The sequence below is a fragment of the Salmo salar genome, chromosome ssa23 (assembly GCF_905237065.1).
Source record: "Salmo salar chromosome ssa23, Ssal_v3.1, whole genome shotgun sequence".
Lineage (NCBI taxonomy): Eukaryota > Metazoa > Chordata > Actinopteri > Salmoniformes > Salmonidae > Salmo > Salmo salar.
In genome coordinates, this window is record NC_059464.1 from 4,073,582 (window position 1) to 4,098,712 (window position 25,131).

General features: G+C 43.8%; 1 protein-coding gene across 5 annotated transcripts in view; it reads left to right on the forward strand.

Moving 5' to 3' along the window:
* The first annotated feature begins 244 nt into the window (after nucleotides 1-244).
* Nucleotides 245-25,131, forward strand: part of LOC106583953 (WW domain-containing transcription regulator protein 1) — a 95,591-nt gene continuing 70,704 nt past the window's right edge. For 2 of the 5 annotated variants that reach the window (XM_014168664.2, XM_014168665.2), the window contains exon 1: nucleotides 245-987. In XM_014168664.2, the coding sequence (XP_014024139.1) occupies nucleotides 584-987 (404 nt within the window). In that variant the 5' untranslated portion in view covers nucleotides 245-583. Of the gene's footprint in view, nucleotides 988-23,950; nucleotides 24,113-25,131 lie in introns of those variants that run through there. The other 3 variants (XM_014168667.2, XM_045706424.1, XM_014168668.2) reach the window with 2 other exon arrangements.

Consider the following 25,131-nt stretch of genomic DNA (forward strand, 5'->3'; position numbering starts at 1 on the left):
GGCCTATAGACCATCCCCAAATTATCTCCAAATGTAACAGAATGAAGCAGCCGTGATTTGTTGCTAAAACAAACTCTCAACAACTCTATTCCGCAACTTTGTGGAGTTGAGTAGTAACTATTTAAACATTTTTATAATTGTTACACCCGCCATCAATAGTTTCAGTCATTTGAGAGATTGTTTTGTAATCACGAATCTGTACTAAACCCCTCTCGCGCCGGAGCTCATGAATAATTCATGAACGACTGCTGACACAGGCGTCGTAAAAAAGTTGAGTTAAACTTTGGGACGGGAGTGAAGTTCGGGCAGCACCAACAAGAGCTATCGAACTGGCCGAGGCAAAGAGAAAGTACATTTCTTATTACTTTTCTAATGTAGGGATACATTTTAGTGTTTTTATCTAACTCTTTCAGAATTGTTTTAACGCGAGTTTGACGGCAGTAAGGTGATAACTATTTTTATCCACACAGAGGAGGGTTTATGAACGTTTCAAGAGAGCTCAAGGTTTGATATCTCTCTTCGCCTCGAAACGTTTTCGTTTTATATTTTCTGTATTGCGTTGTAACTTTACCACTAAGCCAAAATGAGCAACCCACTGCAGCCAATGCCAGGACAACAAGTTATCCATGTCGCTCAGGACTCTGATACGGATCTCGAGGCGCTTTTTAATTCGGTTATGAACCCGAAACCCAGTTCATGGAGGAAAAAAATGTTACCCGAGTCTTTTTTCAAGGAGCCAGATTCTGGATCTCACTCCCGACAGTCGAGCACTGATTCGGGCAGCCACCCTCCCAGGCTCACCGTACAACACGTACGGTCACATTCCTCGCCCGCGTCCTTACAGCTTGGATTGGGAGCCAATCCAACTCCAAGCCCAGTACATCACTCGCATATCCGGCACCAGTCTTTCGATGTTGCCGAAGAGTTGCCCCTGCCTCCTGGATGGGAGATGGCCTACACGTCAACTGGACAGAAGTACTTTCTCAAGTAAGCTTTTTTATTATACAGAAAACACACAAATGTCCCCAGTCCCTTTAAAAAACAAAACACCAGGTTCAGTCAGTGCAAGCCTCACTTCAGATAACTTTGGTTCATCTCAAGTGATGGGCCTAAATGGGTTGTAGAAAATCTGTGTAATTTGAGTGTAAATCCCAACAACAATCGTTTTGGCTCACTGTGCTGAACAAGTGCCCCCTTTTGAGCACTGTGCGGCCAGTTTGACTGAGTACACTGTTTTTGTGTCTTTGTTTGACGCTGTCAGCTAAGACCCTATAATGCCACCACTTATGCCGCGTTCAAAACAACTGGGAACTCGGAAATCTCCCACTTACGACTTCAGTGCGTTCAAAACAACTGGGAACTTGATCATCCAACTCGGTATTCCAACTCGGCCTCTTTCTACAGGTCCGACTTTCCGACCTGAAGATAACCGAAGTCATGATTAGACCTCATATTTTTCAGAGTTCCCAATTGTTTTGAATGCGGCATTGTTCAAACAAGTCGAACCTAATTCGACGTGTAGCCTCAAATATTTTGCGTGAGCCGTAGTCTACCTGTCTGTGCTTGCAGTGAACACTCACATTTTTCATGTAGGCTGGTAGGATAATCTCATTGCTAGAATTAGTCAGTGTTGTGCTCGACCTATATAATAATATAAACGAGCACCTGGCCCTAGTAAACTCAATGGAACGTTTCCCCATTCATTAGTGAAGTATCTCCTTGTGCAACGTGATCACAGACCACCTCTAGTGTATTGTGCAACAGCATTGAAGTTGTCTTTGGTTTCGTTCTGAGCCCCAGCCGGTTAAACCACAATGGCTGTAGTGTTTCTAATCCTCACCCACGCACGGGGATAAATCATATTTTATTTGTCACATGCGCCAAATACTACAATTGTAGACTTTACTGTAAAATGCTTACTTACCATCTCTTTCCCAACAATGCAAAGTAAGAAATTAGAGTAGAAATAAAGGAAATGGTAACACAATAAAATAGCAATAATGACACTATATACAAGGGGTACCAGTACCGAGTCAATGTGCAGGGGTACGAGGTAATTGAGGTAATTTGTAGGTAGAGGTAAAAGTGACTTGGCAATCAGGATAGATAATAAACACAGTAGCAGCACCGTGTGTGAAAGTATGTGTGTGTGAGCGACCGTAGGTAGCCTATGTGTGTGTGTGTTGGCGTGTCAGTGTAGTATAGAGTCCAGTGACTGTGTGTGACTGTGTGGGTAGAGTCCAGTGAGTGTGCTTAGAGCTGGTGCAAATAAAAAATGGGTCAATGCAAATAGTCAGGGTAGCCATTTGATTATCTGTTCAGTCTTATGGCTTGGGGGTAAAAGCTGTTCAGGAGCATTTTGGTCCCAGACATGGCGCTCCGGTACCAGTTGCCATATGGTAGCTGAGAGAACAGTCGCTGACTTGGGGGGGCTGGAGTCTGGGCCAATTGTGCGCTGCCCTATGGGACTCCCAATCACGGCTGGTTGTGATACAGCCTGGAGTCAAACCAGGGTCTATAGTGATGCCTCTAGCGCTGAGATGCAGTGCCTTAGAACGCTGCGCCACTCGGGAGCCCACACTTAATGGTGGTGTTGGAGTCGTGCATGACCAAGCAGTCGTGGGTGAACAGGGAGTACAGGAAGGGACTAGGCATGCACCCCTGAGGAGCCCCCGTGTGTAGTTGCTTACCCTCATTACCTGGGGGCGGCCCGTAAGGAAGTCCAGGATCTAGTTAGAGGGAGGTGTTTAGTCCCAGTGTTCTTAGGTTAGTGATGAGATTAGAAGGCAGTATGGTGTTGAACTCTGAGCTGTAGTCAATGAAATGCATTGTCACGTAGGTGTTCCTTTTGTCCAAGTGGGTAAGGGAGGTGTGGAGTGCAATAGGGATTGCGTCATATGTGAATCTGTTGGGGCAGTATGCAAATTGGAGTGGGTCCAGGGTGTCTGGGATGATGGGGTTGATGTGAGCCATGACCAGCATTTGAGCCATCAAAGCATTTCATGGCTACAGATGTGAGTGCTACGGAGCGATAGTCGTTTCAAATCAAATTATATTGGTCACATACACATATTTAGAAAATGTTATTGCGGTTGTAGAGTAATGCTTGTGTTCCTAGCTCCAACAGTGCAGTAGTATCTAACAATTCACAACAATACACACATCTCAAAGTAAAATAATGGAATTAAGAAATATATAAATATTAGGACAGGTTACCTGGGCATTCTTGGGCACAAGGACTATGGTGGTCTGCTTGAAACATGTAGGTATTATGGACTGGGTCAGGGAGAGGTTGAAAATATCAGTCAAGACACTTGCCAGCTGGTCAGCACGTGCTCTGAGTATGCGTCCTGGTAGTCCGTCTGGCCCTGCTGCCTTGTGAATGTTAACCTGTTTTAAGGTCTTACTCAAATTGGCTACGGAGAGCATGATCAGACAGTCGCCCGGAATAGCTGGAGCTCTCATGCATGGTTCAGTTTAGCTATCCTCGAAACGAGTATAGAAGGCATTTAGCTTGCCTGGTAGGCTCGCGTCACTGGGTAACTTGGGGCTGGGTTTCCCTTTGTAATCCGTGATAGTTTGCAAGCCCTGCCACATCCTACGAGCGTCAGAGCTGTTGTACTAGGATTCAATCTCAGTTCTGACGCTTTGCCTGTTTGATGGTTCATCTGAGGGCGGAGCCAAATTTCTTATAAATGTCCGGATTAGTGTCTCGCTCCTTGAAATTAGCAGCTCTAGCCTTTAGCTCAGTGTGGATGTTGCCTGTAATGCATTGCTTCTGGTGGTGATATGTACGTCCGGTCACTGTGGGGACGACATCGTAGATGCACTTATATGGTCAATTCCTCAATGCCATCAGATGAATCCTGGAACCTATTCCAGTCTGTGCTAGCAAACCAGTCCTTTAGCTGAGGAGCCGCTTCATTGACCCACTTCCATATTGAGCATGTCACTGGTACTTCCTGTTTGAGTTTTTGCTTCTAAGCAGGAATCGGAAGGATAGAGTTATGGTCAGATTTGTCAAATGGAGGGAGAGCTTTGTTTGCGTCTCTGTGTGTGGAATTAGTGATGTAGAGTTTTAGTTTTTTGCCTCCAGTTGCACAGGTGACATGCTGGTAGACATGAGAAGACCGATTTGGGCATGGTTCGGAATGTGCAGTATGTAATTCGCCTCAGTGTCATTGAAGTAGAAATCCTCATCCACATCGAGGTTAGTGATCGCTGTTCTGATGTCCAGACGCTCTTTTCGGTCATAGGAAATCATGGCAGAAACATTATGTACAAAAAAAGTTAGGATCAGATAAAAAAAATAAAATTAAAAATTAAAAAAAATAGCACAATTGGTCAGGAGCCTGTAAAACAACTGCTATTCCCTCCAGTGCCATCTTTTCAGAATAAGTGACCTTTCACCTCTCACTTTAGCAGATGCCCAAGGTATACTGAAATTAAATGTGTGTGTGTTTGACAATATCAATGTGAGGCTCCATTTTGTAACCTGTTTCAAACACACACACACCTGTGATCCCTGTTCTTGTTCACCTTGATAAGAAAGGGATTACCTCTGAAAAGAAAAATGACAAACTACCGTAAATTCCGGACTATAAGCCGCAACTTTTTTCCCAGGCTTTGAACCTCGTGGCTTAAACAATGACGCGGCTAATATATGGATTTTTCCCGGTTTCCATTTTTTCTCTCTCCAAAAAACACATTCTGTGACGTGCTCAGTTTTTTGGCGGCATGAAGCTTTCATTAGACCAATGAAATTGCCGAACGGGTTAAGGTCAAACAAGTTTTTTGTTTACTGTTTAGATTAAATCGAGCGCTCTCTAACTTCTCATCATTCTGATTACGGTAGTCATTTTGTCACCCTCATCATGGCAAAGACACAGAGAAATGCATATGATGCAGCATTCAAGTTGAAGGCGATTGATCTGGCTGTTGGAAAAGGAAATAGAGCTGCTGCACGGAAGCTTGGTCTTAATGAGTTGATGATAAGACGTTGGCAACAGCAGCGTGAGGAATTGACTCGGTGCAAAAAGACAACTAAAGCTTACTGCTAATTTTTTATTTTTTGTTACAAGCCGTGTTTCGTTAAAGCCTGTGTAAAGTTCATTTGTTTCAATGTACCGGTAGGCACCTGCGGCTTATTTATGTTCAAAATAATATATATTTTTGAATTCAGTGGGTGCGGCTCATATTCAGGTGCGCTTAATAGTCCGGAAATTACGGTAAATAAAAAGTGATTACCTTATCAGTGCAGAGCCTTCCTCTGCTGGCTCATACCTCTCCTGCTGGAGACAGTCAGTCTTAATGCAAATGAGTGTTGTGACTCTTGACTCTGGAACAAGATGACCAGGCAGACCCATTCTTCCCTGCCCCAGGGGTCACCATGTCTATCTGACTAGGCAGAGGTTAGGGTTGTGTGGTAGGGGTCAGCTCAGCAGGGTGTCCTCTATAGGGGCAGTAGTTATAGGTGTGAACACACCCTGGTCTCCACAACGTCTCACTGCAGCAGAGGTCTCTCTGCTAAAACATACAGTCACTTCATACACCTCTTTTATTTTTTACACACTTACCTAGATCTGTTCCTGGGTAACTCTATTTAACAGTATCAACAGCCCATCAAGACATTAGCCCGATGCTCATTGTCTCCAAGAGTAATCCATATCAGTTCAACATTAGCTTAAACGCCAGTTGACCTGGTGAAATAATGAATAACAATACAGAGGGGGTGTTTTTCCCAGGAAACAGGCAGGCTGAAATGTAAACACATAGTGTGAGATGATGAGAGAAGCAGAGGGACATGGCTGGTCTGTACTGCCTGGCTCTATGGCTGGTTGGCTGCATGCTGACCCTCAGGAGAACTAGCCACGTCAGGAGAACAACCACGGAACAGACAGACCACTGATCAGTAGGCCTGGCTGTTCATTAGCTAGATAACTTTCCACAGAAAAAGGAGAGGGGGTTGGCTGTGCTTGCATGTGATGATTTTGTCATGGGAGAAAAACAGAGGGGAGGAGAGACTGCGAGAGATGGGAAAGAGCAAGAGGGGGTGGACAAGTGGGAGGGAGAGAAGGAGAGAAATAGAAGGGTGTGAGAATGGAGAGTGGAAGGAAAACAAGTGGGAGTGAGAGGCAGGGAAAGAGTTTGAGGGGAGGGATGGAAAGACGGAGCGGCTGAGGCTGTTTTTTGTGAGCTCTCTTGTTGGCACCTGTGGAGAGGAGGAAAGGAAAGGGAGGGAACGACTGCAGTCTAACCCCAGGCTCAAGGAGGTGTCTCCTCTCCCTCTCCTTTCTCTGGTTCCCGGCCGGGGGTGAGAACATGCCTGCTCATGCAGAGGTTTTCACAGTTGGCTCTGTCACCACCAACAAAGCTGGGAGCCTCGGCCTCACCGCACCCTGCAATTAACTAGGCAGGAAAACAGTCTGTCTGCCCGTCCCGAAGCTGCTGGATCTTTTTAGTTTCACTCTGAGCTCTTTGTTAAGGATGCCACTGCTGCTCCATCATGTCTCCTGTCCTGTCTGCCTTTAAAACCCTTTAAGGCATTCATTTTTTCAGACCTTTTTCTTTGTTCTATTGCAGAATTTTACTGTACAGTTGAATGTCCCAAAAAAGGATGGGATACACTGTGTACTACTCAAATGAAAAATAATAGGGTTAAGGCCTTTATGGCTTTAGAGTCCTGACATTTTTTTGTTGTCCTGTGGTAGCACCTGGTAATAGGTCAGAAATGTAGAGCTGGGACAATAAACCAAAAATTACTGACATCGACATTGCCTTCCTCTCACCAAAGCATTTTGCATAAGTCTGTAATTTTCTGTGATTATGCGACAACGTTCCTGTAGATTGTACTAAAACCATTACAGTAATAGCCGATGCGTTATGTTGATTCCTGCTACAAAAAGTAAATGCCTGTCCCTGTTTTGCTGTCAGCTGTTGTGTGAGGGAGCCACTTACTCCCTCTCCCCACTGTGCACATGGAGGAGGGAGATATGCATTCAGAGAAGCACAAGCATATGTGACCTACCATCTCATACAATGTAGTTGGAGGAAACATGGGGAAGTAATGCTGCTTTAAAAGTTCATAAATGTATAATCCCATTTAGGAGCAAAAGGCATTCAAACATTTTGCTGTGATTTTCACATTTGCTCTACATTAATCGAATCATTGGGAACATAGAGAAAAGGAATACTTTCACCAAATTTCCAAAATGGATTCTCTGAACATTATCTCAGCAAGTTACCCCATTAGGCAAATCATTTACAGTATTAAATTGCCTATTGTTGTATAATAAAGAACCTTTCCCATTGAACAAATTAAAGTTTATTTGTCACGTGCGCCGAATACAACAAGTGTAGACCTTACAGTGAAATGCTTACTTACAGGCTCTAACCAATAGTGCAAAAAAGGTGTTAGGTGAACAATAGGTAAGTAAAGAAATAAAACAACAGTAAAAAGACAGGCTATATACAGTAGCGAGGCTATAAAAGTAGCGAGGCTACATACAGACACCGGTTAGTCAGGCTGATAGAGGTAGTATGTACATGTAGATATGGTTAAAGTGACTATGCATATATGATGAACAGAGTAGCAGTAGCGTAAAAGAGGGGTTGGCGGGTGGGTGGACTCAATGCAGATAGCCCGGTTAGCCAATGTGTGGGAGCACTGGTTGCTCGGGCCAATTGAGGTAGTATGTACATGAATGTATAGTTAAAGTGACTATGCATATATGATAAACAGAGAGTAGCAGCAGCGTAAAACTTTTTTTGGGGGGGGGGGCACACAATGCAAATAGCCGTTTGATTACCTATTCAGGAGTCTTATGGCTTGGAGGTAAAAGCTGTTGAGAAGCCTTTTTGTCCTAAACTTGGTGCTCTGGTACCACTTGCCATGTGGTAGTAGAGAGAACAGTCTGTGGCTGGGGTCTTTGACAATTCTTAGGGCCTTCCTCTGACACGGTCTGGTGTCGGGGTCCTGGATGGCAGGCAGCTTAGCCCCAGTGATATACTGGGCCGTACGCACTACCCTCTGTAGTGCCTTGCGGTCAGAGGCCGAGCAATTGCCGTACCAGGCAGTGATGCAACCAGTCAGGATGCTCGCTGTTGCAGCTGTAGAACCTTTTGAGGATCTCAGGACCCATGCCAAATCTTTTTAGTTTCCTGAGGAGGAATAGGCTTTGTCGTGCCCTCTTCAAGACTGTCTTGGTGTGTTTGGACCATTCTAGTTTGTTGTTGATGTGGACACCGAGGAACTTGAAGCTCTCAACCTGCTCCACTACAGCCCCGTCGATGAGAATGGGGGCGTGCTCGGTCCTCCTTTTCCTGTAGTCCACAATCATCTCCTTAGTCTTGGTTACGTTGAGGGATAGGTTGTTTTTCTGGCACCACATGGCCAGGTCTCTGACCTCCCTAAAGGATGTCTCGTCGTTGTCGGTGATCAGGCCTACCACTGTTGTGTCGTCTGCGAATTGAATGATGGTGTTGGAGCCGTGCCTGTTCATGCAGTCGTGGGTGAACAGGGAGTACAGGAGGGGACTGAGCACGCACCCCTGTGGAGCTCCAGTATTGAGGATCAGCATGGCAGATGTGTTGCCACCTACCCTCACCACCTGGGGGAGGCCCGTCAAGAAGTCCAGGATCCAGTTGCAGAGGGAGGTGTTTAGTCCCAGGATTCTTGGCTTAGTGATGAGCTTTGAGGGTACTATGGTGTTGAACGCTGAGCTGTAGTCAATGAATAGCATTCTCACATAAGTGTTCCTTTTGTCCAGGTGGGACAGGGCAGTGTGGAGTGCAATAGAGATTGCATCATCTGTGGGTCTGTTTGGGCGGTATGCAAATTGGAGTGGGTCTAGGGTTTCTGGGATAATGGTGTTGATGTGAGCCATTACCAACCTTTCAAAGCACTTCATGGCTACGGATGTGAGTGCTACGGGTCTGTAGTCATTTAGGCAGGCTGCCTTTTTGTTCTTGGGCACAGGGACTATGGTGGTCTGCTTGAAACATGTTGGTATTACAGACTCAATCAGGAACATGTTGAAAATGTCAGTGATGGCACCTGCCAGTTGGTCAGCACATGCCCAGAGCACACGTCCTGGTAATCCGTCTGGCCCTGCAGCCTTGTGTATGTTGACCTGTTTAAAGGTCTTGCTCATGTCGGCTACGGAGAGCGTGATCAGTCATCCGGAACAGCTGATGCTTTCATGCATGCCTCAGTGTTGCTTGCCTCGAAGCGAGCATAGAAGTGATTTAGCTCTTCTGGTAGGCTCGTGTCACTGGGCAGCTCGCGGCTGTGCTTCCCTTTGTAGTCTGTAATAGTTTGCAAGCCCTGCCACATAAGACGAGCGTCGGAGCCGGTGTAGTATGATTCAATCTTAGCCCTGTATTGACGATTTGCCTGTTTGATGGTTCGTCGCAGGGCATAGCAGGATTTCTTGTAAGCTTCCGGGTTAGAGTCCCGCACCTTGAAGCGGCAGCTCTACCCTTTAGCTCAGTGCGAATGTTGCCTGTAATCCATGGCTTCTGGTTGAGGTATGTACGTACAGTCACTGTGGAGACGACGTCCTCGATGCTCTTATTGATAAAGCCAGTGAATGATGTGGTGTACTCCTCAATGCAATCGGAAGAATCCCGGAACATATTCCAATCTGTGATAGCAAAACAGTCCTGTAGTTAATAATATCCATGTCGTCATTCAGCCACTATTCCGTGAAACATAGGATATTACAGTTTTTGATGTCCCGTTGGTAGGATATTCGTGATCGTACCTCGTCTAATTTATTGTCCAATGATTGCACGTTGGCGAGTAGTATTGAGGGTAACGGCAGCTTTCCCAGTCGCCTTCTCCGGGTCCTGACCAGGCATCCGGCTCTTTGTCCCCTGTACCTGCGTCGCATCCTCTTGCAAATAACGGGGATGTTGGTCCTGTGGTGTGTTTGGAGAATGTCTCTTTGTTGTAGAAAGAATCTTCGTCTAATCCGAGGTGAGTGATCGCTGTCCTGATATCCAGAAGCTCTTTTTTGCCATAAGATACGGTTGCAGAAATATTATGTACAAAATAAGTTGCAAATAATGCAAAAAAACCCACATAATAGCACAATTGGTTGGGCGCCCGAAAAACTGCTGCCATTTCTTCCGGCGCCATATTAGCTACAGTGCTGTTCATTGTTTACGGCCATTTAGTATTGTTCAAACCCTCTAAAGCCTTGGACCCACCCATCTCTTAAATAATCCACATTGGAACACATGCGAATGTGGCCATGTGCTAAAGCAGTGAGTGCAGTAGTGCTTAAAAAATAAATATTTCAACAATAAAATACTTTATTAATTTCAAGTGCTAAAGGTAGTAGCCTGCAATTCCGAAAAAACGTAAAACACACAAACACCAAAAGCTGTGTTCGATACTCATACTAACCGCACCAAGTGTTCTATTTGTGAGATGAATTGAGTATATAGTATGCTTATTGGTCATAGTATGGATGTAGTTAGTATGCCAAAAGTTCCCGGATGAAGTCCTAAATTTGCCAAAATATGAAGTATACACGCAGAGGACACTATTTCCGTACTTTAGGCCCCATAATGCAATTCTTCAGGAAATGGGCGTGGCTCCGCATCGTTTCTAGATTTGAAGAAAATGGCGGAAAATATGCAACTGATGTACGAGAGCGGATACAAATTCATTGCTTTAACTAGTAATGATAAATGTAAAGAATGTTGAGCAATGTAATAAACTAATGACTTTTCAAATAAGTTACCTTAGTCTTTATATTGGCTGACAATTTGTTAGCTATGCTGTCCTTACAAACCACATAGCATATCATTACAGCAGTATGTACCGGTATGTTGTTAGCTAGCTACCTAACGTTAGTTGGCTACTTATACATCAAACTTGCCAGTATATTAACTATAGGCTATCTAACTAACTACCCAATGTTTATTGACTTGATTATTTCCCGTCATTCTTAGCTTAGCTAAATGGTTTAGTCGTTGTGCGTTCTCAATGGACATTCGGGTGCTTCCGTAAATTCGCTCCTGCTATCTACTCCGATTTCAGAGCACTCTCGTCTGAGTGTACCAGAGAGCGCAAATAAAGAATTTACGAGCTCTCAACACCCGTTGAATATGGCCGATGTCAGTAAACGTCGGCAAAAAAGCGTAATTAATTTGTTGCCAGCAGCACAGTTACAACCACCAACGCTCTGGATAACAAGAGAACTGCCTAACGAGCTCTGCTAGGGCGAGTAAAATGGTCAGTGGTCTCATATGTGTCTGGAAGTAGCTAGCAAGCTAGCCAATGTTAGCTTGGATGCTTGACTGCGTTGTAAGGTCAGAAAGCTCAAATCAACCCTACTCCTCAGCCCGAGCGTCCAGTGTACACTCCGAGAGCCAAATGCTCTGAATTTACGGACAATCTGACAACGCTCTGAATTTACAAGCTCACTCTGGCATTCCAGATTGAATTTAAGAACACACCCAAAGTTATAAAATGTCTAACTAGTAATTTGTTATGCTAACTAGCAAGCAAGAGGTTGCATAGCAACAGCATCAACTTCCGGTAGACATGCAAAGAGTTAGAACGCTCAACTGAAAGCATACTGTTCATTTACAGTATACTAAAATGAACTAGTAGTGTATATACTCATTAAGTATCTAGTATACAGTATGTTAGTATGAGTATTGGAACACAGCTAAAGGCTTAGATAGTTTTTATCTAGGCCTATATCATAAGATCCTTTTAAGTAACTTTGCTGCAGGTTATGATATGAACAAAGGGATCTAGCTTGAGCGCATATTTCTGTCCTTCCCTTTGGAGCAGGACATGTAATGTCCATGGCCTTTTCATTGCATTCCTTATCTTCTTAAAAATATATGTTTGCGAAGTTGTGTCCAGTCCGGGGTATGCTTTCACATCTCTGGGAGGAAGGACATCAACATTGTACAGCAGCTGAAACCTGGTTACATCTGAGTGAAAGGCCACAACAACACCAGGCTCCAGACAATTAAAGCTGTGAAGGAAGAAAGCAGAAACAAATAGACAAGACATTAAAACCTTGCATACCAGCAATAACATTCATTCAATAACATCCAAGCAATAAACTCCAAGTACAAAGAAAAAAATAGCAGAATTGTTGCTTGTTCATCCTTGAACATCTTGTACTGGTGGTTTATGCTGAAAGACAAATTCCAGAAAATTGGATAAAACATGAATTAAAGTCCTATTGCCTGTTGACTGCTACAGCTGTACTAAAATGCCCTGTACACGTCTGCTTCCAGCCCAACAATGGCAATGCAGACACAAGATAACTAGCTAGATTTAGCAAAGGTTAGCTTCATAATTACCAGCTGGCTAGATGTAAATGGTATTCATCTAGCTAACCAGCTAGTAGATCATGCAAAAAACGACCTTGAAATCTATAATCCAATAGCTATGTAGCTATCATTTCATCGTGGCTAGCCAGCTTAGCATGTGTCCCTATAACGTAACATGGTGTTTGATTAGCTTGCTAATCGATTAGCATTCGGACCACAGTGGCCATCTGTAAACAATGGCTCATTGCGGGATGAAGCAAGCTACAACTGTACCAGTATGCCATTGTCTAGCTAGCTAGCAATATAGCTAACAATAGCTAGCAATGAAAGCTTCATACGTTATTGTCTCAAAGTAGTTATCTTGGCATTTTAACTGTAGACTCTTACCGGTCTATGGATTATAATGATTCATGGCAGACTGAAACACTTCCAGACTGCTTTAGCCACAGAAGACAGAGCTGTGTCGATACCAGCAGCTGTATTCAGGACAACACTGGCATTGAAAGCTGTAGCTATACTTTGCATGTAGTCCATGACTCAAATATTAGTAAATACAATGGATCTTTCAAATATCCGCAGTAGCATAGAGCAGGATGTGCCATTTGACAGAAGCCTTGAGTGACAGAATGGACTCATGAATGTCCCAGCCCCCTCATCTCAACCAATTATGGCTTGGCAAGATTCTGTATTTTCTCAGTGTCTTAACAGCTTTGTGATTTCACATTTTATTTACATTTACTGATTACATACAATTTTGTTATTAAGGCACATGAAAGCTCACATGTTCAAGAAGGCATTTTGCCCCCCACCCAAAAATGCATTTTGTTGAAAAAAGGTTTTTGGTTCAAATGTCTCTCCTGTAAAGTAGTGACGTGCGTCATATACTCAGCTATCTGTAACGGGTCACATATGACCGTTGCTCAAAATGCATTTGCGGGAAAAATACACTTCAAAGCAACTACTGTTCTAGTAACAAAGAGGATAGTGTTTCCACCAAACGGACTTGCTGTGGATAAATGTCAGTGCATGATGACGTACTGCACACAATGTACTTTTTCGGTCATGTACCAAATAAAAAGTTCAATGTGTTTCTATTTTCAATAAAATACCAAATGTATCTACTCTGGTCGTTGCACGTGTGCTCTAGCCAGCAGCTCGCAGAAACAGTGGCCGTAAGCTGTGCAGGTAGGCTAGTCTATGTGATAATTATTTTTATTTGTCAAATGGCAGTCAAGCATCAATCATCCTGTCACCAGAATAAGACCCTCAATATTTATTGAACAGGGGCAACACAATCTCTGTGCACTTTCACCACCCTGTGAAGTTCATCTGTAGCCGAATAAACTGCATGGCTTCCCAAATCATAGTGGCCCACACACCATATCACCACGTGACTCCAAGAGTACTTTGATATGATGGTTATTATATCAATATTTGTGCAGAAGGGCGTTTCCACCACCATTTCTCGCTTAATTAATTTTACAGAGACAAAAAGATCCCTCTGTCAAACAAACAAATGATCGGTCTTTAGGCTATGTACCCTATTTTGCATTGATAATATAATCTCAGTGACTGTTCAAACAATAAACCAAACAACATTGTAGCCTTATTCAATTATTGGAATCCCCCAGAAAAGGTATTTTATTTAGACCGCTGCTTGCCGTGTGATACTTTTTTGTCAAGAGAAGAGAAAAAAAAAGACATTCTATTTTTAGTTGAGATGGGAGCGATTATATTACAGCTGCATCTCAAACTGGGATAACTTTGTAGGTTACACTGGCAAGTAAAATAATATTTGCCAGGGCATATTATTTTATTATAAATCAGATTATTTCACGAGGGATATGTGGAAACCTAAAAGACTAGCTTGCGTGCGGATTTTTATTTTTTTTAATTTTTTTAATTGCCAGCCAGCTATCTAGCTAGCAAGCTGCTAGCTGAGGAGCCTACAGCCTACTGGCAGACACAAAATTAGGTCATGTAAAACAAACCTAAACTTTTAATTACATATAGCTATTATTTAAATAGGCTTTTGCTTTTCTTTCAAATTAGCTTTAAATTGTGAATTTTGTTATTTGGGAGTCTAGGAACGCATGGACCGGTGAGGCATCATGTTACCAAAAGTTGTGTGCTGCTCCAAAAAATCTGACTCCCCGACGCGCACGCGCACCAGTATAATAACAGAGTAAAGTGAGCGGAGAGCTTAACCCTGCGTTCCCAAGCCAGACTGAGTAGTAGCTGCCTAGCTCGCTTCAGTAGGCCTGATAGAGGTGTGTGTGGGAGGTACAGTATACAGTATAACTTACTGTAAAGTGTTACTGGTCTGTGTGATAGGGAATGATGGTGAGAGGGATAGAAAGTGATAATAGAGGGAGATCTGCGTGGGTGGCTTTGACATCCCTGGATTCAGGACTGGAGGAGGTAGGTGATTAATGCTGAGGCAGAGGAGCAGAGAGGTCAATCAGTGTTTAGCTAACCAATGTCTTGTTCTCTGCTGGGTTGAGTTAGTACAGAAGTTTGAGTTGGGACTGAAATCTGGACAGTCTGTCCTGATACATTGAGGCGGAGGTAAAAGTCATGACACCGGAGAGAATGGAGGAGATAAACGAAACTTCATCTTCTGCTTGGAGCCCTTCATAGATCCCTACATGTCTGCTGGCCAGTTTAGGTCTAGTGTAGTGCTTTCATCTGGGCTGCAGACTCCAAGCTGTATGTGTGTGTCATACACAAGGCTGTCTCACACACTGCATACCAGGGTGTCTGCTTTACTTGGAAAGCCCAAAATTCCTCAATGTATGGATGTTTTTTTTGTAACAAAAACCTGTGAATAAGGGTAGTCTGTAATTAAACCTCTTGTCGTTCGCCTAGGATAGCTACAGCGATTTTTGAAAAAAAATTGTGCCCATTTTAAACGACCTCCTACTCAAACTCAGAAGCTAGGATATGCATATAATCACTACTTGTGGATAGAAAACACCCTAAAGTTTCTAAAACTGTTTGAAAGGTGTCTGTGAGTATAACAGAACTCATATGGCAGTCAAAACCCCGAGACGGATCGTAACAGGATGTGGAATTCTGAATTGCGGACTCAACTTCACCACTTTGCCTGTAATTCACACAGTGAGCAATGGTTAATTGAGCACACCCTATTGCTTCCACTAGATGTCCCCAGTCTTTACAAAGTGATTTGAGCCTTCTACTTTGAAAATTGAATGAATGAGACGCTGTGGAAAGTGGTCACATGAGGAGGGCCATCACCATTATGACGCCGGCGCCCCGGCTACCCTCCCCTTTCGAAACGTTTTGAAAGACAATGCAATCATCCCCCTTGAATCTTATTGGAGCTCTGGTTGAAAAAGGCCCTAAAGATTTATGTTATACAGCGTTTGACGTTTGAACGAACCTAAATAAAAAAAATATGCATTTTTTCGAAAGAGGGGTCCTGCGCACGACAGAACTTTTGGTGCAGCCTTCAGAACGCGCTAACAAGAACAAGCTATTGGAACATAAAGGATTAACTTTTTCGAACGAAAATACATTTGTTGTGGACCTGGGATTCCTGGAAGTGCTTTCTGATGAAGACAATCAAAGGTAAGGGATTATTGACAATAGTATACAAGACTAGATTTTGATAAGCTATTGTTCCAAGATGGCGCTGACCTGTATTGCTAGCCTATTTTCTGAGTATCGCATCCCCTTTTATCGCAAAGTGTGATTACCCAGTAAAGTTATTTTTAAATCTGGCATTACAGGTGCTTTCAAGAGATATTCATCTATAAATCTTAGAATGAGAATATTACATTTTAAAAATGTTTTCGAATAGTAATTTAGTAAATTGTAGCGCTGTTTCACCGGATGCATTTGAGGGAAAATAGTTAGTCAACGTTACGCGCCGATGTAAAATGCTGTTTTTATATATAAATATGAACTTTATCGAACAAAAGAATGCATGTATTGTGTAACATGATGTCCTAGGAGTGTCATCTGATGAAGTTTGTAAAAGGTTAGTGCTGCATTTAGCTGTTTTTTGGTCATTTGTTATGCATGTGGTTGGTCGGAAAATGGCTATGTGGCTACTTTTACGATATACTCTAACATAATCTAATGTTTTGCTTTTGCTGTAAAGCCTTTTTGAAATCGGACAACGTGGTTCGATTCAAGAGGTGTATCTATATAACGATATAACATAGTCCTATATTTGAAAAAAATAAATATAAAATTTCGTTATGCTAATGGAGATAGGATTTTTTCGCTGGATGTCCGTCCCGCATACGGGACGAGCCCGTCAAGAGGTTATTAAGCATGAGTTTGATGTTAGATGGCGGTCAGTATCTTCAAAGTGCTTCATACAGACCCACATGAATCAGACCTATATCTGTTGTAAGTTGAATTCTGTGTAGCTGAAATAAAAGCTGCCATAGAATATGTAATGTATAACACCATATTGGTTGTGATTGTTTCCATTTGTGGAATCTAACCTATCACAGACCAGCCGTATCTGTAGTGCTGCCTGTGTTTGTGTCCTGGTCTTATCGAGGTTCCGACTGAAGTTGTTGCCAGACGCGTGTTTATAATAAACACTCAAACGAGTGCAGACACACAGGCCCAATCGAGCCAATGCTTGAGTTAGACTAACCATGGCCTGGTTTTCCAGTAACAATGGAACTTAGGCTTACGAGTGTTAACGATGCATCTTTTCTACATCAGATGTAGAGATGTAATATGCATTTCCCAAAACACCACACAGAGAGAACTGTCGCTAAGGGCGTCATGGGTCATGTGTCTACTGATGGGATCGAAAGACCGTAGCCTGTAAGTAGCAAAATGGAACTCAATTTATTGAACATGAAATGTATTTCAGTATGATTGAAATAGGCCATCTCTGTCGGCGCCAAAAAAATGGCACCGACAGAGATGGTTGCTTTGCGTTCTTTGGAAACTATGCAGTATTTTTTTTTAATGTATTATTTCTTATATTGTTACCCCAGGAAATCTTAAGTCTTATTACATACTGTCCGGGAAGAACTATTGGATATAAGAGCAACGTCAACTTACCCACATTACGACCAGGAATACGACTTTCCCGACGCAAATCCTCTCTTCGGACCACCACCCAGGACAATGGATCTAATCCCGCAGCTGACTGAGAACAACGGCGACGCAGACGGAGCGATCTTCTGGTCAGGCTTCGTAAACGGGCACATCGCTCACCACTCCCGAGCATACTACTCGCCAATGTCCAGTCTCTTGACAACAAGGTAGATGAAACTCGAGCAAGGGTTGCCTTCCAGAGAGACATCAGACATTGTAACATTCTCTGTTTCACGGAAACATGGCCCTCTCAGGATATGTCGAAATCGGTCCAACCACCGGGCTTCTCCATGCATGGCGCCGACAGAGATAAATACCTCTGGGAAGAGGAAGGGTGGGGGTGTATGCTTTATGATTAACATCTTATTGTGTGATCATAACACACCGGAACTCAAGTCCCTCTGCTCACCCGACCTAGAATTCCTTACAATCAAATGTCGGCCATTCTACCTACCACAAAACTAATTTGAGATCAATGTTACCTAAATTTGATCAGAATATTGATTGCACGACACGTAGGGCTAATACTCTCGATTAGTGCTACTCTAACTTCCGCGATGCATACAAAACCCTCCCTCCCCCGCCCTCCCTTCAGAAAATCCAACCACTACGCCATGTTGCTCGTCCCCGGCTTATAGGCAGAAACTGAAACAGTATGTACCAGTGGCGAGAACCATTCAACGCTGGTCTGACCAATCGGAAGCCACGCTCCAAGATTGTTTTGATCATGTGGACTGGAATATGTTCCGGTCAACCTCCGAGAATGACATTTGTTTTTTTATATATACATGCATACATACATGCGCGCCGACTCGGTGAGTGCGTTTTATAAATAAGTGCATTGGCGATGTCAGAAACCGTGGATGGATGGCGGCATTCGCGAAAAACTGAAAGCGCGATCCACCGCATTTAACCATGGAAAGAGGTCTGGTGATATGGCTGAATATAAACACTAGTTATTCCCTCTGCAAGGCAATCAAACAAGAGAAATGCCGGTACAGGGACAAGGTGGAGTCGCAATTCAACGGCTCCGACACGAGACGTTTGTGGCAGGCTCTACGGGAAATCACGGACTACAAAAACAAAAACAGCCACGTCACGGATACCGACGTCACGCTTCCAGACAAACTAAACACCTTTGCCCACTTTGAGGATTATACAGTGCCACCGTTGCGGCTCGCGAACAAAGACTGCTCCCCCCCCCTCCTTCTCAGTGGCTGAATGAGTAAAACATTTGAACATGTTAACCCTCGCAAGGCGCCATAACCTTCGCAAGGCGTCCTCAGAGCATGCACAAGCCAGCTGATTTGGTGTGTTTACGGACATATTTAATCGCTCCCTATCCCAGTCTGTTGTCCCCATATGCTTCAAGATGGCTACCGTTGTTCGTGTACCCAAGAAGGGAAAGATAACTGAACTAAATGACTACCACCCCGTAGCACTCACTTCTGTCATCATGAAGTGCTTTGAGAGACTAGTCAAGGATCATATCACCGCCACCTTACCGGCCACCCTAGACCCACTTCGGTTTTCATACTGCCCCAAAAGGTCCACAGATGATGCAATCGCACAGCACACTGCCCTATCCCATCTGGACAAAAATAATACCTATGTAAGAATGCTGTTCATTGACTACAGCTCAGCATTCAACACCATAGTACCCTGCAAGCTCATCAAACTGGTGGCCCTTGGTCTCTGCAAGACTCCAGAGGGGGGTGCGGTCTGCACAATGCACCACCGGGGGTAAACTACCTGCCCTCCTGGACACCTACAGCACCCGATGTCACAGGAAGGCCAAAAAGATCATCAAGGACAACAACCACCCGAGCCACTGCTTGTTCACACCGCTATCATCTAGAAGGCGAGGTCAGTACAGGTGCATCAAAGCTGGGACCGAGAGACTGAAAAACAGCTTCTATCTCAAGGCCATCAGACTGCTAAACAGCAATGACAAACTCCGAGAGGCTGCCGCCTACATTGAGACACAATCACTGGACACTTTAATAAAGGGATCACTAGTCACTTTAAACAATGCCACTCTAAATAATGCCACTTTAAAAATGTTTACATATCTTACATTACTCATATCACGTATATACTGTATTTTATACCATCTACTGCACCTTGCCTATGCCGCTCGGCCATCGCTCATACATACACTTATGTACATATTCTCATTCACTCCTTTAGATTTGTGTGTATTAGGTAGTTGTTGGGAATTGTTAGATATTACTGCACTGTTGGAACTAGAAGCACAAGCATTTCACTACACTCACATTAACATCTGCTAACCATGTGTATGTGACCAATACTATTGTGATTTTTGATCCTACTATTTATATTTTCATGCAGTCATCTTGGTTTTCATTTGAAGCATATTTTTAAACATTGCTTGTTTGTTGCAAAGACATTGGCAACTTAAATGTTTTGTAAAAAATGTCCTGACGTTGTCGGCGGTCACACGTATAGACAAATAAACCATGATCTTCTATGTGTAGCGGATATCACAAAAGAATCCAACACACTTAGCTGTTGTACGAGTGGTCTGAGGCTGGCGTTTAGAATATGAACGTTTTCAAGTGTGACAATAACGATTGTTTTGGGAAACCGCTCAGAGATTTAACGACGCTCCTAATGAATGTTCTAGCGATAAACTTGGCCTTAAGATGCTTTTTGTAAAGCGGGACCAGCACATTGAAAGTTTTTTACTTTTACCCACTGTTATCATCTGATCAGTATTTGATAAATATTATAGTAGCTACTTTAAGATTAAGGTGTTTGGGAAATGTTTATGAACAGCTTGTTTGCTCCACAGGGTCTTTGAAAAGGCCCGCTATTTGCCCAGTGAGTACCATGTGCATACCACAAACATGCCTGGATGGCCCTTGAACAGTGTATTGCCAACTTGAAAGCATCCAGTGCATTTTAATAATTTAATGTTAGTGGCTCAGTTGGGACAAAAGGCTGATTTTAATCTCTGGGTCCTCACCGCACAGAGGGATGTGATTACCACTTACTACAGCACTACCACGGCAGGCTTGGATAAAACAATCTGTTTGAAGCCCTCTTTGATATCAAACCAGTAGGGGAATGTGAGAGGGGGGAGTGATCTGATAGCGTCACTTGAGCCTGAACCTTGCCTTCTGTTATAGCGGTCCTAGATCCCAGGGGGTGGGAGTGTAATCATGGCCCGGCTAGTCCCCTGGGTGTTTATGCTGAGAGTAGGGTAGGCCTAACGGTCAGTCTGCTGAGAGCAGAGAAGTATGCTTGCACACCGCTCCAGCTCAAGTCCTTTCCAACTGCTCCTCTAAAAAACGCTCCTTGCGGCCTTCCGAGTGGCGCAGCGGTTTAAGGCACTGCATCGTGGCGCTAGAGGCGTTACAACAGACCTGGGTTCGATCCCGGGCTGTATTGCAGCCGGCCACGACCAGGAGACCCATGAGCAGCGCACAATTGGCCCAGTGTCATCCGGGTTAGGGGAGGGTTTGGCTGGCCAGGATGTCCTTGTCCCATCGCATTGTTGCGACTCCTTGTGGTGGGCCGGGCGCATGCACGCTGACTTCGGTCGCCAGTTGTATGGTGTTTCCTCCGACACATTGGGGTGGCTGGCTTCCGGGTTAAGCAAGCAGTGTGTCAAGAAGCAGTGCGGCTTGGCAGGGTTGTGTTTCAGAGGACACATGGCTTTCGACCTTCGCCTCTCCCGAGTTCCATCGCTGCAACTCCTGTACAGACAAGACTAACTACCAATTGGATATCATGAAATTGGAGAGAAAAAGGGGTAAAATAGAAATAATACGCTTAAAAAAAAGTAAGCTCCTTGCTCACAGAAAAATACAAACTCCCACTCAAAATTCACTCCATTTAAAATCACCATTTAACCAACACCCATCTATTTTTGTGTCTACCTGGACATTCCATTTACTTTTGAATTATTGAAACTTAACCATATGATTTGAATAAGAAGTATTTTAATAAACAACATGAGAAGGTGATGGTAACAAGCGCTCATTTAAAATAGGCTACATGTTGTATTAAACGGCATATAAACACTAAGTAGGTCAGGAGCCAGACGGGTGGCCTAAGAAGGAACGAAAATGAATTATTTAGGCTATATTATTGTTATTATTTCAAGGCTATAGCCTACAAATAAATACATTGTGAAGCATTTGCGAGTGTGACACTAAGCTGGTAGGAACATTAAGCGCCCAGCATTTAAACTACGTTTTGTTGTATTAAATCATTATATTCTGGAAATTGCGCTTATAGGCTGTGACTTACTTAGAATTAAATATTTTACGAACATTTCCTAATTAGGCTCTGTCTACAGTGCCTTTTGAATTCACTTTTAGAAACACTGTCTGTGGCTTCAGGCTCATGCGATGGTGTCTGGAGAGCAGGCCAGCAGTGGAGATTATCCTCTCTGTGCTTGCAGGGCCACTGGGGACGCTTTTGGGGCCACTTTTGCCAGGCTAGACAGGGATGCAGAGTTGTTTTAAAAAAATATATATATTTCTATAAGTAGTCCTGAAGGCTTTTCCTTGATAGAGATGTGTAGATAATATAACAAAAATGAACAAAACTTTTAAGAGATCAGATATTTGTTTGTAAATACTTTGTTACAATGTGAGTAATTTTAGTTCTATAATCTACGGGCCGGGCAGTGAGCTCTATTGGAGCGGGCGAGAAGGCCGAAGCTCCAGCCTTTGGGGGGGAAACTCGCTCCAGTCAAATTGTGTGCACTCCAGCTCAATTCCGCTCACATGCTCTGGCTGAGAGTAGGGTAGGCCTAATGGTTGGTCGGTCAAGCTGGGTCAGGGCTCTCCCAGGGCTGTCCTGGGTGGATTTATAGGTCTAAATGGGAAGGTGGGATTTTTGTTCTGTTCCGCACTTGTAAGATGGACTGGTGGCTAAGCGCCAGGTGGATTGTGGTGGTCGGGCTCTACCAGGAAGGTAGGGTGGGGAAGTGGCTGAAAATAGTACCAGACCACCGATAAAATGTTGGTAAGTCTAAGTGACTGGTGAATGTTTTGATTAAGGTCACAGCTACATCTTAAGGGCAAGACCAGGTCAGAGCTGAGTCAGCTATTCTCAGAAAACTGTCCTCCATGTTGGCACAATGTGTTCCATGACGACAACGTTCTAATTTGGATTCTTCCTAGAGAGTGTCATTGTTCTGGAATGTTTGGTGCCATACGGCTTGGGCCAGAGCACACTTGGCCAATGGCAGAAGAAGAATGAACGATTAGTTTGGCAACAGTTGGCACTAGTAGGACCCAAACTTACAGAAGGCAGCCAGGTAGAGTACAGTTGATTTGAGTGTCTTTTTATTTTCTGCCCCATGGCCAATTCCAACCACCAGTGTTTTGGTTGGTCAGTAACATTTTAGTTTACTACCCTGGAGGTCAGAGTTTCACTGGGTCTCTAAGCTGTGAGCCACCTAGCTGTGACATGTTACATCTGCTGGGCAAAGGCACATGTTCTCGCTCTGGTCACTGCTTGAACAGTTGTAGGGCCATATAAAATCACAGAATCCAGACATTGAAATGGAATTCATTCATTTTTTTTATTGAACTTAGTACGACATCAACTAAATGTATTGAACTTATTAGAAAATGCATTAATTTTTGCCCAATTTAATCATAAGACATGAAGAAAATGCCTCAGTGATTTGTATTTTCCTGCAACTTTCTGAAAAGGCACAGGAATGCCTGTGTGTGTGTGTGTGTGTGTGAGCGTGCCCTTTGTGTTGTGGTTAACGATGATGCTAATAATAAGCTTCTTCTGGTAGAGATGGAAAGGCTTTCCCAAAAATCTTATCAATTACATGTTAACTACAAAGTAGCCTATGCCTGGCAGAATATCATGAGTGGTCTCCTGATGTGGTTTTTGTCAAAATAAAAAGTATTAGTGTGCTTTTTGTCAAAATAAAAAGTATTAGTGTGCTTTTTAAAACAATTTTTTTTTTAGAGTGAACCTGACAGAATGAGGAAAACTAAACAAAATTTGCTAAACTAAATGGAATCAGGTAAAAAATAAAATGGAATTTATAGGGCCATACTGTTTTTTGGGAATAATTGAAAACCCTCCATCCTCCTCTTCCTCTCAGACTTGGCTAGAAGTAAAGGCCCAAAATCAGGGGACACAAGGCTCCCCCTCCCTTTCTTGATCTGCTGCCTCATACACTGCTCCAGGCCAAAGGAAGGAGGGGGCAGAGGGGTAATGGTTAGGGAGTTGTACACAGGGAAAGTGAGGGAGTGGAAATTCTAAACCCACAAGGGGCATGATAAAAACAATAGCCTGTACTGCTGCAAAGAAACAGCCCTGTCTGCAACACAGACACATCTGAAGCCTCTGGGCCTATCTGGAACAGCAAGAACAGATGTTTGTCAAGACTGGCAGCCAATCAGTCTGCCAGGCAGTGAAGCAGCTAGCCAAGCAAGCAGGCAGACATGCTGGATACCTCTGCCTCTCCTTTCTAGACAGGCAGACTCTGAGGCTAGCTCTGTATTTTCCTGGCTGGGGCCTGTGCAGTGCGGCCACGCTGGATCCACTTTCTGTCCTGATATGTTAGTTGGAAGAGCATGAAGACATGCTTGTTTGGCCGTCTGGGCCGCTCTCCTCTCCTACTGATCGGGGCTAAACAGGACAAGAGGGGCTTTGTACAGCAAGAGAGTTGCGCAGCTCCAGGTCCTTGCGTGCCTCGCAGATTTAAATGGTATGAAAGCAATTCAAGTTGAAGGAAATGTAATGTGGGCTGAATTTAAAACCAAAGGAGTTTGTGGTCCGAGTCTGTTTTTCTCTCTGGCCTTGAATAGGAGCAGGGCTGGTGGCAGAGGTTAGTGAGTTGGAGTGGTCTGAGCTCGGGGCTAGAGGAAAATCCTCCACAGCTCCAGGGCTCTCGGTTTTAAAGGGACAGGAGCGGCTTGTGTTAGCTCATTTGGACAACAAAATGGCCGCTTTGAAGCAGCCCAATGACACAGAGCAGAGTGGAGAATAAGGCAGTACTTTAGTTTGTCCTTGATATTGAGTCCTAACAAGGGGAGGCATACAGACTAAGTGAACATGTTTCGTTACTGCAGTTTAACTGTTGGTTTGAAGTGTTAGCCAAGAGTAAGGCGCTCAAGATGTTCGCTAAAACTATTCACGAGAATATTACTTTCACATGTACTTTTTTTACCCATTGGATTGTAAATACTTACATTATAATGTGTGTCAGTGGAGGGAGAGGAGGAGCGCTACAGAGACAGTGGTCTTTGGATGATAGTAATGAAGTTAGCCACAAAAGAGAAAGAAATAACAAATTAGAAAGCGAGGTGTTGAGGCGAATGGGGTCTGCCAGCACAAAGTTTGTGTGTGTGAGAATGTATGATAATCTCACTGAGGTCTACTACAGTCTTGTTGTAGTTCCCTTCCAGTCTCCTCCACACAACAGCTGAGGGCACAGCTCTCTCCTGTGGCGCCCCCGTCCAGCCCTCACCCAGCCTCCAGCCCCATTCCCTAACACACAGTAAGAAAAAAGTATGAACATTTATGCACTCGCTACTTGAAGTCGCTACTTTAGCGTCTGCTAAATGACTAAAATGTCATATTTAATCCATTGCAACAGCCCTGATATTTATGGGCCAAGAGCCGGAGACTGCCAGGATGTGTGTGTGTGTGTGTTTGCGAGATACCTGACCTTCCCTGGTCTCCCTTAAGGACACATCCTCTGGGGGCCAGGCGTCATGGTGTATG